General features: G+C 49.1%; 4 protein-coding genes and 1 non-coding gene across 5 annotated transcripts; 3 read left to right on the forward strand and 2 right to left on the reverse strand.

The window, feature by feature from the left end:
* Positions 1-435: 435 nt before the first annotated feature.
* Positions 436-1,224, forward strand: TERG_01827 (uncharacterized protein; the record flags this gene model as incomplete). The annotated part of the gene is made up of 2 exons (XM_047747814.1): positions 436-716; positions 768-1,224. The coding sequence occupies 2 exons, from the start codon at positions 436-438 to the stop codon at positions 1,222-1,224; spliced, it is 738 nt and encodes a 245-aa protein (XP_047603779.1).
* A 904-nt stretch (positions 1,225-2,128) lies between these two features.
* TERG_11764 (uncharacterized protein) lies at positions 2,129-2,608 on the forward strand (the record flags this gene model as incomplete). The annotated part of the gene is made up of 1 exon (XM_047750826.1): positions 2,129-2,608. One exon carries the CDS (start codon positions 2,129-2,131, stop codon positions 2,606-2,608), a length of 480 nt encoding a protein of 159 aa, XP_047605516.1.
* Positions 2,609-6,474: 3,866 nt separating this feature from the next.
* TERG_10004 lies at positions 6,475-6,590 on the forward strand. Its single transcript, XR_007130571.1, has one exon. It is a non-coding gene; the product is annotated as a 5S ribosomal RNA (ribosomal RNA).
* A 1,232-nt stretch (positions 6,591-7,822) lies between these two features.
* Positions 7,823-9,817, reverse strand: TERG_01831 (uncharacterized protein; the record flags this gene model as incomplete). Its single annotated transcript, XM_003237061.1, has 4 exons — positions 7,823-8,262; positions 8,340-8,461; positions 8,527-8,621; positions 8,684-9,817. 4 exons carry the CDS (start codon positions 9,815-9,817, stop codon positions 7,823-7,825), a joined length of 1,791 nt encoding a protein of 596 aa, XP_003237109.1.
* Positions 9,818-10,233: 416 nt separating this feature from the next.
* TERG_01832 (uncharacterized protein) lies at positions 10,234-12,394 on the reverse strand (the record flags this gene model as incomplete). The annotated part of the gene is made up of 4 exons (XM_003237062.1): positions 10,234-10,448; positions 10,502-11,407; positions 11,459-12,038; positions 12,092-12,394. 4 exons carry the CDS (start codon positions 12,392-12,394, stop codon positions 10,234-10,236), a joined length of 2,004 nt encoding a protein of 667 aa, XP_003237110.1.
* Positions 12,395-13,137: the final 743 nt, after the last annotated feature.

Here is a 13,137-nt window from a genome sequence, read left to right on the forward strand (position 1 = left end):
CGCATGGATGGGGGTCTGAAGCTGACCCGTGGGCCACCAACAGATCAAGCACCACGGCATCGTTGACCTCGAGTATAATGAGATATACCTACGAGCATGGCCGTCGATACCACACATACCAAGAAGCCGTCCGTCCTACCTTTCTCTAGATTTATGTGCATTATACACGCTGACCTTTGGTAAAAAGGATACTTGCTTCCCAACGATGAGAAGGAGCAGGAGCATATGAATATCATATCGCACCTCTTCAGACTCATTTTAGGCGGACGACTCTTCCTTGCGCCTCTTCCGCAGAATACAAAGCGCATCCTGGACATCGGTACGGGAACCGGTGATTGGGCTATTGACATGGGTGAGTCGAGTCTGAATGCGCCTTCTATGGGTGTATACACATGGCTGACTTTTGCTAGCTGATCGATACCCGGATGCTCTGGTATGAAACCTAGCAAATGCGCGAAAACAACGGTAACTAAGCTGTTTATAGGTCGTCGGAAACGACCTAAGTCCCATCCAGCCAGGACTGTCAGTCTTCCTCTGTACCCTATGCGTCTGCACCAGACAGTAACTAACTGCCGCAGCGTCCCGCCGAATGTACAATTCGAAATAGACGATGTCGAGAACGACTGGGCTCATCACAAGCCCTTCGACTACATCCACTGCCGCTTCATGGCCTCTTCCATCCGGGACTGGCCCCGTCTCTTCCGCCAGATCCTCGAGTACGTCCCTGTACACCTAGCTATCGCTTCCCTACTAATTTAGTTGTATAGAAACCTGACGCCAAACGGGTATGCTGAATTCTACGACTTCGACTTCTTCTTCCGCAGCGACGACAACTCCCTCCTCCCAACCCACGAGATGTACATTAACTGCGCTGAAACCACCAGCGCGGCAGAAAAGATCGGCCAAACAGCCTGTCCCGGCCCTCATCTAGCCAACTGGGCCCGCGAAGCAGGCTTCGTCAACGTCACGGAGCGCAAGATGAAAGTGCCCATTGGACCGTGGGCAAAGGACCCCAAGCTAAAGGAGATTGGAGCCTGGAACCAGGTGCAGGCGATGGAAGGGATGGAGGGATGGTCGATGGCGCTGTTGACGAGGGTGAATGGGTGGAGCGAGCAGAAGGTAAGAGAGCACCTGGTGAGGCTGAAGAAGGACTATCTAGACACGAAGATCCATGCATATATGACTGCGTATGTGGTCTATGGGCAGCGGCCGGAGAAGAACTAGTTGTAGGTCATGGACGAAAATTTAAGCACTGGGCATGGATTTGCAGTTGGTTTCTTTTCCACTAATAATGACGGGCGATGACTACATTACAGCAGCATTTCAGCATTGATCAACCTGGTTATCGTGTGATTGATTGGTTTTTCGGTTATAGCCAGGGTAGCATCCGGATAATCACAACTGGGTCTACGACTTGCTGGAAAGCAGGGAACTAGCGCTGTGTTATATATAGTAGGAGTGAGCCAGCTACGTACACCTCGTATCCTTCTGGGCTACTACTCCTACCTACGCAATCCAAGATATGAAGCCATGGTGAGACACCGCTAAAGAGGGAAATATATGTCTGTTTAGCCCGTGGGCCAAAAAGTCTGGTTATTGTATTTGTATCTACTTAGGCTGGAGTTTTGATACATGTCTCTCTTCCAACCACGGCACAGCCAAAGTCAAAAACACAGTCAATGAAAAGGAACGGAACAGGCCAGGAACCTCGGAGCCAATATGCAGCAGTATCATGAATAGAAAAAAAAAAAAAAAACCAACGCTTTTCATAAATAATGGTATAAAGGAGTGGATAGGAAAATCGTTAGCGCTAAACTGGGACACCCGGCAAATCAATCAATTTCTATGCAACCCAAAGAGAACGTAAAGAGGAGAGAGATAGAAACAGAAACACAGGTCTATAGGCAGGATTTAAAGGACAAGAGCAACACCGACGGCACCACCGAAGACGGCGACAAAGACACCGGTAAGGCCGACGCTGGCCACGGGAGCAGCGCCGTTCTGCAGCGTTGGCGAGGCAGTTGGGGACGCCGGAGACTCGCCTTTGCCACCGTCCGAGGGAGTTGGATAGACGACCACGACGGAGGTGAAGGTGTGGACGGAGCCGTCGGCCTCGGTGACAACGCCAATGGAGGTCGAGGTAGACGAGGATCGAGGCCGGGTGGAGGATGGCGGCTCGGTGGTGGCTGGCCGCGAGGTCTCTGAGGAAGCCCTGGTGGGCGTAGGAGAGGTCTCGGTGACGAAAGTGGTGTCCTGGCTGGTTGGTCTCTGGCTGGTCATGGACGGCTGCGAGGTAGGCGGGTTGGAGGTCTCGGGTGGAGAGCTGGTAGGCGAATTGGTAGGCGAATTGGTAGGGCTGTCCGTGGGCGAGTTGGTAGGGGAATTGGTAGGAGAGTTGCTAGGCTGGCTGGTAGGAGGCCGGGTTGGAGACCGCGTAGGCGAAGCAGTTGGGGAGTCTGTTGGAGACGCAGTTGGAGAGTCCGTAGGTCTGCTGGTAGGAGAATTGGTAGGACTGTTGGTAGGCGGATTGGTAGGACTGTTGGTAGGCGAATTGGTAGGAGGACTGGTAGGGCTGTTGGTAGGCGAGTTTGTGGGAGTGTCTGCATGAGAAGAGGATGAGCCGTCCGTCGTCGGAGACGCAGTAGGAGAAGCAGGAGGAGACACAGTAGGAGACGCAGTAGGGCTTGGAGAGGCAGTTGGAGAGGCAGTGGGAGAGGCAGAGTCAGAGTCCGTACCGGTTGGCGTGGGCGTGGGAATGTCGCCGGTGTTCTGGCGTCTCAGGACCTTGCGGCGGGCAGCCTCCTCCGCGCCAGCAGCGCCAGGCACCGGGTCGGCCACGGCAGCCCGCTTGTGGAAGAGCTTGAGCGAGAGATTGTGCAGCGAGAAGACGGCATTGTCCTCAGCAGCGTCGCGCGGATGGTGTTTTCGCAGCAGTGGTTGCCGCAGCGGCTCGCCGGAGACAAGAACCAGGCAGAGGGCCACTAGGGCCAGGAAGCTGAGCAGACGGGCCATCTTGCAGGGGACGCAGAAGAAGACGGACGGGATACAGACAAACAGACAGACAGGAGAGAGAGAGAGAGAGAGAGGACAGGCAGGGGACGGCGGCTTTATGTAGGAGCCGTCTTGAGGGACGAGAATCTCCACCGGCACCGCCAGCCTCGAGCTCGAAGCGCCAACGACAAGAACGCACAAGACGAGCGACAGCGAGGAAGAGGCGAAGGAAGAGTTTCACCATGCTTTCAGGTCGCGAAGACGCTGGCCAAAGAGGAGCCGCCAGCTCAGCTCTTTGCTTTTGGCGCTGGTCAAGCCCGATTCCATCCCCCCGTCGACCGCCTGCATAGCCACAGCGGACGCTTAACTCGCTCTGATATTATTATTATATCTACGGAGGACGGTCGAGCCAGAGCCATGCAGGCGAGCATCGTTCGAGAGACGGCGAGAGAGAAGCGCCCTCAGAGAGCTGCATGACGTGTTTCAAACTCTGCACTGCACCAGGGGGGGTGTCTCTCCCAGCAACAAGGCCGGTGTTTGGCTCGTCCATGGATTCAAGCAGCTCGCCATCCCTGTCTGGAAATGGGGGAACCAGCCTGGATCTCGATGGCGTGCAGGGATACGAAGCTCTGCCTGTTCTCTGTTTCCATGGCAGCTCTCTCTCTCTCTCTCTCGCTGGTGGCCTCCATGACACGGGCTGTCTGACAGCGGGTGTACGGGAGTCGTACGCTGCAGTTACATGCAGGCTTGTCCAATTCCTGCTTCTGTGAGATTATTCTCCTCAGTCGTCCTCGTTTCTCACCGGATGTTTGGCGAAACAGGCTTGTTACCGGACTTTCCAGAGTGACGGTAGTATCTGGCCCGTCCCATCGATATCGATTTGGCACCCGTGGTTTGATGTTGATGATCGCGGGGCCGCACCCTGTCTGTCTCGTCTCCAGGAGCAAAAAGCTTTCAAGTCAACCGTGGATGCAAGCTCGGATTCATCATGTGTCTCTGGACGATACGAAACTCAATCTGGTGTTTGCTTTTCCAGCTAGTCATTGCTCTGGTTACAAACATGAAGCTTAGCAGAACATCTACGGAGTAACCCCCAAGTGAACTGACACAGATGGTGACCCTGTGGCATAGAGAGCACAGTTGATATATTGCTGGCAACTATAGCCTACATCACAAGGTACCCATTCAGCTTTTTATCACCCTCGTTGGTCCGCCCATTTTTCCCGCTCTCTTCACTGTATCGAACTCGTCCAAGGGCAGTCTCCAGTATAACCGCCCAGTGGCCCTTGCTCATGCTGCAGTCGCCCTCTTACTCCGGAATAATGAGCCCAAGAGGAGACGTATCATGGTGGTACTTCTCAGCAGGCCACTTGAGGAACTCCGCATCTGCTGAAATGCTGTTCTCCTACAAGTTCCGTTTTACAGGTGAAATGGCGTAACGACCGACAGACAAGGTTCTCATTTAGGTTGCTGTTTGAGGCTTCTGATAGTTTTCAGGTACTCCGTATGCTGGGGAGACTTCCTGGGAGGTTAGCACACCTTGGGGATGAAGACCAGGTGAAGGCTGAAGCAAGAATGAGAGCCATTTCGCACTTTGTTCTGTTGGCTTGCATGCTTTCCTCCAGCCCTTTGACTCGTGGACAGCCACCAGTCAGTGGTGCATTACATGTCATTCGGTAGTAGTTATATGTAGGAGGTTTGGCGATCCCTTACACGAGAGTCAACTGGTCATAAACTCAGCATAAACAAGCTGCAGTGTCACAGAGACAACGTATACAGAGTGGAGTGATGTGTGAAGATCAACAGTGACTTCGACATCAAGAAGTTTCCTTTGTTCACTCGACCCTACAAGCATGAACTTGAGCTTCTCTTCTTTGAAGGAAATCGACGATCCTGGAGTCGCAGCAACATTCACAACAATATTTCAATATTCTCGGGTCTCGAAAGCCACAAAATCGCTGATTGGCTGATAAGAGAAACAGAGATAAAGTTGACCAATGGGAAGCTATAAAGCTAGTTACTAAAAATAGAAAAAAGACGGGCACAAATTCGTTTATTCCGAGCATATCAAGCCGTTAAAAACGCTTCAGAAGCGAGCGAGTGAGGCTCCAAGGAAGAGGCACTACTAGAATGGCTTTCCTCAGCCCCGGATCTCGATATGCCTAAGGAAACGTGGTATAAATAAAAATAACGTCCGCCAAAAGAACCAAGTCGTGCCTAATGGCTTGAACGATTGGGCTTGGTTTCAGCTCCCCAGTAATGCCCTTAACCGAGGCATCATCGTAAACCTGCTAAATAACCCCCATTGGCTGAGCACAGAAGAATAGGAATACCCACATCGTGGCTTTGATATTGAGAGACGCCGAATAAGACGCTGCTGCGTGGAGAAGACCTGACAGAACAAAGCAAACGAGCAGCACGGCCAGTCCTCTGGGAGCAATTGCTTGGGCAAGCGAGAGAAACCCGTTTCTGAACAGCTCGTGCCATACCCTACCCCATATTTCCACTAGGCGTTAGCTCGTTTTGCTGTTAGGTAGGTAAACAAGGTAAAAGTCGGGCCGCACCTTTGATATGCATTCGTTTGGAGCATTCCAAATTACCGAAGAATGCGGGATACATGCATTCTTCTCCACCCAGTAAGCCAACGCTGATGCGTGCGGTCAAACCATGAAGTACGTCAGTAAAGCTAAGAAAAGCTAGGCCAGTCGCGATTATTTCAGCTGTTAACTAAAAATTAACCGTCAGAGTAGATACAGTTCTTTTAGGCAAACTTTCGTCATGCGTACCTGGGGTACCTACCCAGTCAAAGGGATATCTCCACTTGTACGAAATATATTCCGAGCAAGATCCAGTGGGATATATGAGATCACTATCCACCGTGCCTGTCTATATATAACATATGGATGGTGGTTGCGATCCCTTACCCTAACCGCAGGCTGCGTACTCGTAGGTGGTTAGCCATCCTTTGGCATGGCATGTTCCAAACCAATGCCACGGTAGTTGACTGAAAGCCCACTTCCATTGAACCCTTTGGTAGGTATATGCAGGTGGTAGCTACTCCCAATAGTAAGATATTCTAGCTGGAGACTTACGTCTCTTTAAGCATCGTAGCTGCAGGGACGATAGATAAAGAGGGCATTGGCAGACCAGATGACATACCAGAACGAGAAAAATCCAGTCAAGTAGGTGAGTGGAGCATTATGGAACGGTGGGTATAGACCGTCTTGTTCAGCCACTTAGCGAATTGAAATAGATTCATCATTTCAGTCAGAAAACAGGGGTAAGGCATCCTATGCTTTATATGAAGCACACCGCATGATCGTGCATTCGGCATGCAGTGTAGGTGTCATGTAGCAACAGGAGTTTTTTAGTGGTTCGAAATTGCAATCCTATACAGGGCCGATGGTGCAAGATAAACCTAAAAAACGAAAAGTCGGTGAAAACAGCCCCATATCAACACAGTCGATTAAGAGTCCAGTACATACGACCATAGGAAGTGGAAAACAGAGCTTCCCGTCCGCTCAGCTGTACTTAATCCACTTGCCGGTCGGTTAGTAGTTGGGTGGGTGACCACCAGCGAATCCCGACTGTCGTATGTATAATTTTCTTTTTTGCTCCTTATATATTTGTCTTAAAGAATTCCCTCAAGTTTATTTATCCGATATCATCCTCTGCAAGGAACAAAGGGACCAGAAGTGGATGTGGTTCGACTTGCCAACGTACTCCACACAGGATCCCCGGTCAATGGGAATCACCTTCAAGGTAGCCTAGCCCTCTATCGACCACATATCAGGTAGGCCAAAAATAAATGTCTGATAGACTGGCTCCTGGATAAGATCTTCAAGGGGACGCAGAGGGTGATGCTGGGGATGTCGTTCTCGCATGTTTGTTTTAACTCGTTCCAATAAATAGTTAGACGCAGTGGGGACGGGACCAGCCGCAGCCAATCAGCGAATGAGCCGTGACTAAGCATAACAGCCGCCACGACATCAAGTGCTTCAGGATTGGAGCTGCGAGATATCCCAACTACACCACCGGTAATATATATATGTATATATATACGTATAACTCCTCTGAAATGGCAGGATTGGGCATTTTTAGATCATTTCTTAAACATACCCAAGCTGTGGAAAACATATTTGATTGGACGGTCCTTCACCGATACATATATCAAAACATTCGAAGATAAAATTGCTACAGTGCTGGGACAAGTATTTACAGCATCCATCACAACGAGAATATTTTCCCCGTCCGCACAAATTTATACCAGAGCAATAGATCGTGGATGAACCCGATACCCATAAAGTTTCTGAGGTTGCTACCGCCAAGGCTGCATTCGCCCCTTTCTCCATTGGCCCAAGGGCTTGCATTGGGCGACCACTGGTTTATTTGAACCTGAGACTCACGATTGCCACGCTCATCTGGAAATATGGCTTTCGGCTAGCGGACGGGGCTGCCGGTGGAAAGGGTGTAGGCCATCCACTAGGTGAGCATTGGTGATGGCTCGATGATCTAGTTCAGGCATAGGACATAGGGTATATATTTCATGACTTATGATACATTGTCCTGGCAGCTTGAAGAACTGTAGATGCGCTATACCTTGTTATATAAGAGTTGTGTGCCTATAATTAGGGCAATAATATAAAATTTAGTTATCAATGGATAATAGAATTAAAGTTAATAGAAACCACATAAAGTATCATGATGGGAAAATAGCCATTTGTGCGTGTTTTGAATTCATTGACTAATCCACATCATTTCAACATTTAGATAACGGTCAAATAATCCATAAATCCGGTAACAATGCATGAAACCCAGAAATATAACCTTTTTAATGCTCAAATTGTCGTCCATCCCAATCCCATGGCTTGGTAGCTTCACCTGGTTTAGGAATAGGACAACTCTCTACTTCTGGAGGATAATCTTCAACCTGAACGCCATTTTCACTGCCAAAGTATATCCTAAGGATCTCTTTTTTTTCAGGCTTCCCAATGACTGTACACGGCAATTCTTCCTCATCTTTTAACACTTTGAGTAGAGTTGGCATCATATACGTTGGTAGGCTCCCTTCGAGGTCGGATCTGATCAATCCTAGTGCGGTCATATTGCTGGGTATTTGGGTATCAGGCCTAAGCCTCACCACAGCACCGCAAAGCTGCCTGAGTTTCTTATGAGGGACGGCCACAACGCAGGCTTCTGAGATATATGGAAGCTTGGTTAAATCATCCTCAACTGCAAGAGTCGAAAACCGAAATGCTGCGTATTGGACGTCTAGTGTTCTTGTTAATGCTCCGTTCTATTTTTGGGTTCGCACAAGTGATCCAGAGCGTTAGCTATCAAAAACTTACAGTCAGTAGCCACACGTCCGGTAAATATGTATTCTTTGTTGATGAATTTAGCGAGATCCCCTGTTTTATAGTACCCCTCTTTGTCAAAGATGCTCTCAATCGTACGATTGTCACCAATATAACTGTACCGAACGATTAGTTAATATGCCATGACGGGCAAAGGGAAATCAGTTGTTGGGCTACGTACTGTAGCAGCATCTTCGGGCTTTTGAAACAAATTTCTCCTCGATCTCCCTCTGACAATTTTACTTTGATTCCGGGGACTGGAGTTCCAATAGAGCCCTAAACCGTAAAATTATTTTCTGGTTCATTGCTGGCCTCGGGTTTTTGAATGTAGGCCTTACATATATCTCAGAAGGTCCACCAATGGCGATTCCTCCAAGTTCAGTGGAAGCATAGAAGTTCTCAAATGGCAGTCCTGTTAAGCCTACCCAAAAATCCCTTACTGGCGGCTCAAGTGATCCTCCAGAACATTTGATTATCGATAGTCCTTTGAAATAACTGTGCCATATGTCTTTCTCCTCCTGTGGTATAGTGGATAGATCCCTGTGGCAAGTGAGTAAGTACATCATCCGCCGCAACACATCTGGCATAAACGCGGCGTGTGTGATTAACGAGGTTCTGAAAGCCCGCAGAACATCCTCAGCACGAGCGTCCTGGACTTTCGTTTTCAGACTGTGAACTTTCCTTCCCAAGAGGAGTGACTGGATAATATCCCTGGCACCGCCTATCCAGTGGTTTGGGCGGTAAACAAGGGCTGCTGAGCCGGGCTCTCTGATGCCTGTTCCAAGGAGAGAACATCGTGGTAGCACAGCTCCTTTAGGGCACCCAGTGGTTCCTGATGTAAACATGATCATGCCAGGTCCATCCGGTGCCATGACACAGTTGTGATCAATCTCAATAGCTCCTTCTGCTTCATCAAGGGCCTTTGCATCACTGGATATAGAGACGGTTGCTAGTGCTTCGGATTTCGTTTGCTTGATATAGGTGCGAATACTGCTGGCCCTTTCTATACTGCCTTGGCCAGCAAGTATAGATATCGACTTTATCAAGGAGAGAAAGTACTCTGCCTCCTCGGGGAGTACGGCAGTCCCTGAAAGGAGCCAGTTAGCCCGATTTCGTTCACTGCTGAATGTTGGTACAGAGCGTGAATTTTTACCTAAAGGTGCACATACTCCACCTAAGGATCGTACAGCAAAGAAGGCAACGAGGAACTCATAGCCACTCTTCGCGAGGAGAGCGACGCTCTGCCTCCTTTCGCACAAAAGTCCCTGGGTATCTAATGCGGAGGGGGGTAGTTGTGCTCGCAGGAGTTCTCGGGTTGCAAGTATGTCAGCAAGGAGCTCAGGATACGTCTTCTGGCAACCAAGTGCATCATCTTCGACAACGGTCTCAGTAGGAGGAGTCTGATGTGCTAGGGCTAATAACTGGACCAGCACTGGATCATGAGGAAATCTGTGAATCAGTATAGGAATCATGACTGATGCCTTTGGCACCTCGAACTGTAGGAGTTGAAAGAGTTTACCCTCTTGCAAAACTATTGTTGATGCGTAGAAGTTTCTCCTCCTACTGACTTGACGCTATTTCAATGCGTAGTTGAATAGAAGTGCTGGCTAAGCCATTAATTCCCTGTTACAAGGTTCTTTAGAGCTGTTCGACTGCGGTGTGGCCTCGAACTGTTCAATCGCAGTTGTGGGAGGGTGATAAACCACAGTCGGTTGCAGCAAACTGCCAAAGCTAGTTGATTATAAAATCAACAGCTGGTTAGTTTCACAAAGGAGTAAAATGATTGTAAATCAGTCTCTTAAATTGAATAATTGGTATTGTATAACGTGAACTCCGTACACCACATTCATACATGTCCACCTTCATCATCTCCAGCTAGCTCGACTCTCTAGAGCTTTGAAGTAGATGGGCATGAGCAATGTTTGGTCTCGTTTTTCTCAGGTGAAACATGTAAAGAAGACTGATTGAAATTCTGCGTTGACTGCGGAACATCCAGAGCAGGGTTTTTCTCGAAAAAACCATCCGGTCTGAGCATGATGCTGACCTTCTCCATGGGCATGACAGGGAAATCCTCCGGGCGGGGGTTATGAGTAAGTGCGAAGGCTACACATTCTGTTAGTATACACTGATAGGTATAGAGGGTTCACCTGACTTACTATGCCAGAGGACAACATCCGTGTTTTCGACATCATCTTCTCGAGCGACCCATTGCTCAACACCAGAGCTTCCCTTGCTTTGATTAGTGAATTCGCCGGCAGCGTACAGCTCATCGTCTCGGTACTTGGTCACCCATATTGGCCTTGTAGCGAACTGGGCCCGTTTCATGTTGAAGCTGAGGGGGTGCATAAGCATGAGCTGGCTGGGCAATGCGTGCAATTTGTAGGCAACCGGTTTGCCAGATGTAGGGTTGATGATATTGTCGTTCCGGATCTTGAAAACACGGGCATCAGGAACACTGAGGTCCGCAGCTGTTGAACGCTTGATAACCTTGGTTTTTTGGACATATCCCACACCGTAAGGGTTTGTAACAGGGTCATCTGGCATTGAAACGCTGTCTTGATATATTACCGTATTGTTGTATCCGTCAATGGCTGGATCAATACGAATGCTGAATATGTGCTGATGGTAGGCAGCCATGACTCCTGGAGCCACGTTGGTACCGAATGGAACAGACACTCCTTCGTCAATGGGCATGGTAGACAATATGCCTGTAGCCCGGACTTCAAGCTCGATATTTCCAGCTTGATCGAATATCCAAGCAAAGATGTACTCGTAATTTGCAACTGTGCAGATCATTTGCAAAACAAGTTGACGGTTGCGGACCACAGTGGCCGCCTGGGAGCGGTAGTTGGTATGTTTATGCTGTATTCCGTTGTCTTGTTCGTGTAGACAGAGAACGTTCTTCAGCAACACTGGATTTCCCTTGGAGTCGATTCTGTAGCCATCAAAGTACTTGATATGACCGAGACAGTCACAGCCAAGGGATAGCTGGTTGGCTGTAACTCCAAAGCCAACATCCCCGATGTCAAATGCCTGTTTACGGTGGTATGGTGCCCGTGGATCTACACTATTATTAGCTGGTGGAGATAGAGATACTGAATACATAAACTTACCTCCATAAGGAACGGTCATTTCATTCACGGCTAGCCGGTAGAAGACATTGCGTCTGTCATACGTCACGTTATACAGTACCATTCCTTCGCGATAGTTGAATCCGACGTGAAACCTCCACTTCTGCCAGTGCACAAAGTTCCCACTTACAGAAAACGAGGGGCCTTCTGGCTGTTGTACTATGTACGGTTTGAGATCCGTTCGAGTAGGCTCATCCAAGAGATTATGGGCGTACTGAACGGCCTTGACCGGTTTCCAGGGCTGAGTGGGCTTCGTAGAATGATCTGAGCCGGTAGATAGGTAGTCAATGCGGACTAGCTCCTTGCTATTGCCGTCAAATACCGGGGAAAAAGTGCATGGAAGGGAGTAGTGGTTATGCTGGGGGTCTTCGGTATCGACAAGATACATGTAAAACTGAAGAAGACGGCGGGTTTCGTTGGGATCATCCGTTCCATAGATCCAGGGGTCCGAACACACGGTCACTCCTGGTGGAAGCTTCATCTTCTCAACCTCGGCTTTCACAGCAGGATGCTCCAAGCAGAGCTGTTCCATCTCGATCAACTCGTCTGCGTCACAAGGTCCCTATATATTTGTTACCGGGGAATCTTCAACTTAAACTAATGGCTTGGACTTACCTGTATGTCCTTGGGTATCTCCTTTACTTGTAGTAGCACCCGGGTATCAATATTTATCAACGCCTTCATAAAGCTCTTTGTGTCCAGCCGATGGAACATGGCCATGAGGAGGCGAGCAGGCTTCTTAGGCAGGGAGACACATAGTCTCTCTGCCTCAATATAGGGAACGACATCCTTCTTGATGGGCTCCTGGAGGTCGATAACCTTGTACCGCAGAGCAACTCCTGGAAAGGCGTTCTCGAGGATCTTGACAGCCAGCCGGAGCTCGGCAGGCGTCACCGGGTCAAACGGATGTGGTGCCATTATGAAAGAGTGTCTTGATAAACGAGGAACATCACCTATAAACCAAATCTGAAATGAATATACGGAGTGCGGAGTGCGGAGTGCGGAGTCTTTCTTGCACAGATATGAAAAAGAAAATGATGTGGAGGATTGCCACGATAGGATGTTTTAAATAGTTTGAGAGCTCTCACACCGGCATCTCCCTAACCCCACGCAGATCGAGAACACGAAGAGAGAGGAAACCCGGGGCTGAACACATCACGGTAGCTCCATGCAGCCACTCACTGTAGCAGACCGGTTTGCTTCGTTCACTCTCTCCTCCATAGCTTGATGCTAAACGATCCTCCACGCAGCGCCGGCCCAGATGTCGCTTCTTCTCGCCGTCCGCAGGTTTTCCGCCCCGGAGCGTCCAAGCTTTTTGCTGCCACCCGATTGGCCAGGCCAAGAAGCTAATCGCCTGGACTTGCCGCATCAGGAATGGAACACGACAGATCTTGGCATCTATTTATTTTTCTTTTTTTTGTTATTCTCTTCTTTCTCTCTATTTTTTATCCTTTTAAGTGTTATTCTGCTTGATATATTTTATTATTCTTCGTCGTTTCTTCTTCGCCAGTTCATGTATTCTGCGCTATTCTTGGGACAGCCACATGGGATCTGCTGCGAAGATCCGGCCGTTGAGCTCGATTCTAGACATCATGCTCGCATCTCTCTATCTTCCTGCGTTCAAAGATAGAGGATGGATAGAGTTTACTTGAACACGCGTT

Source organism: Trichophyton rubrum, assembly GCF_000151425.1.
Source record: "Trichophyton rubrum CBS 118892 genomic scaffold supercont2.2, whole genome shotgun sequence".
NCBI classification, from domain to species: Eukaryota; Fungi; Ascomycota; class Eurotiomycetes; order Onygenales; family Arthrodermataceae; genus Trichophyton; species Trichophyton rubrum.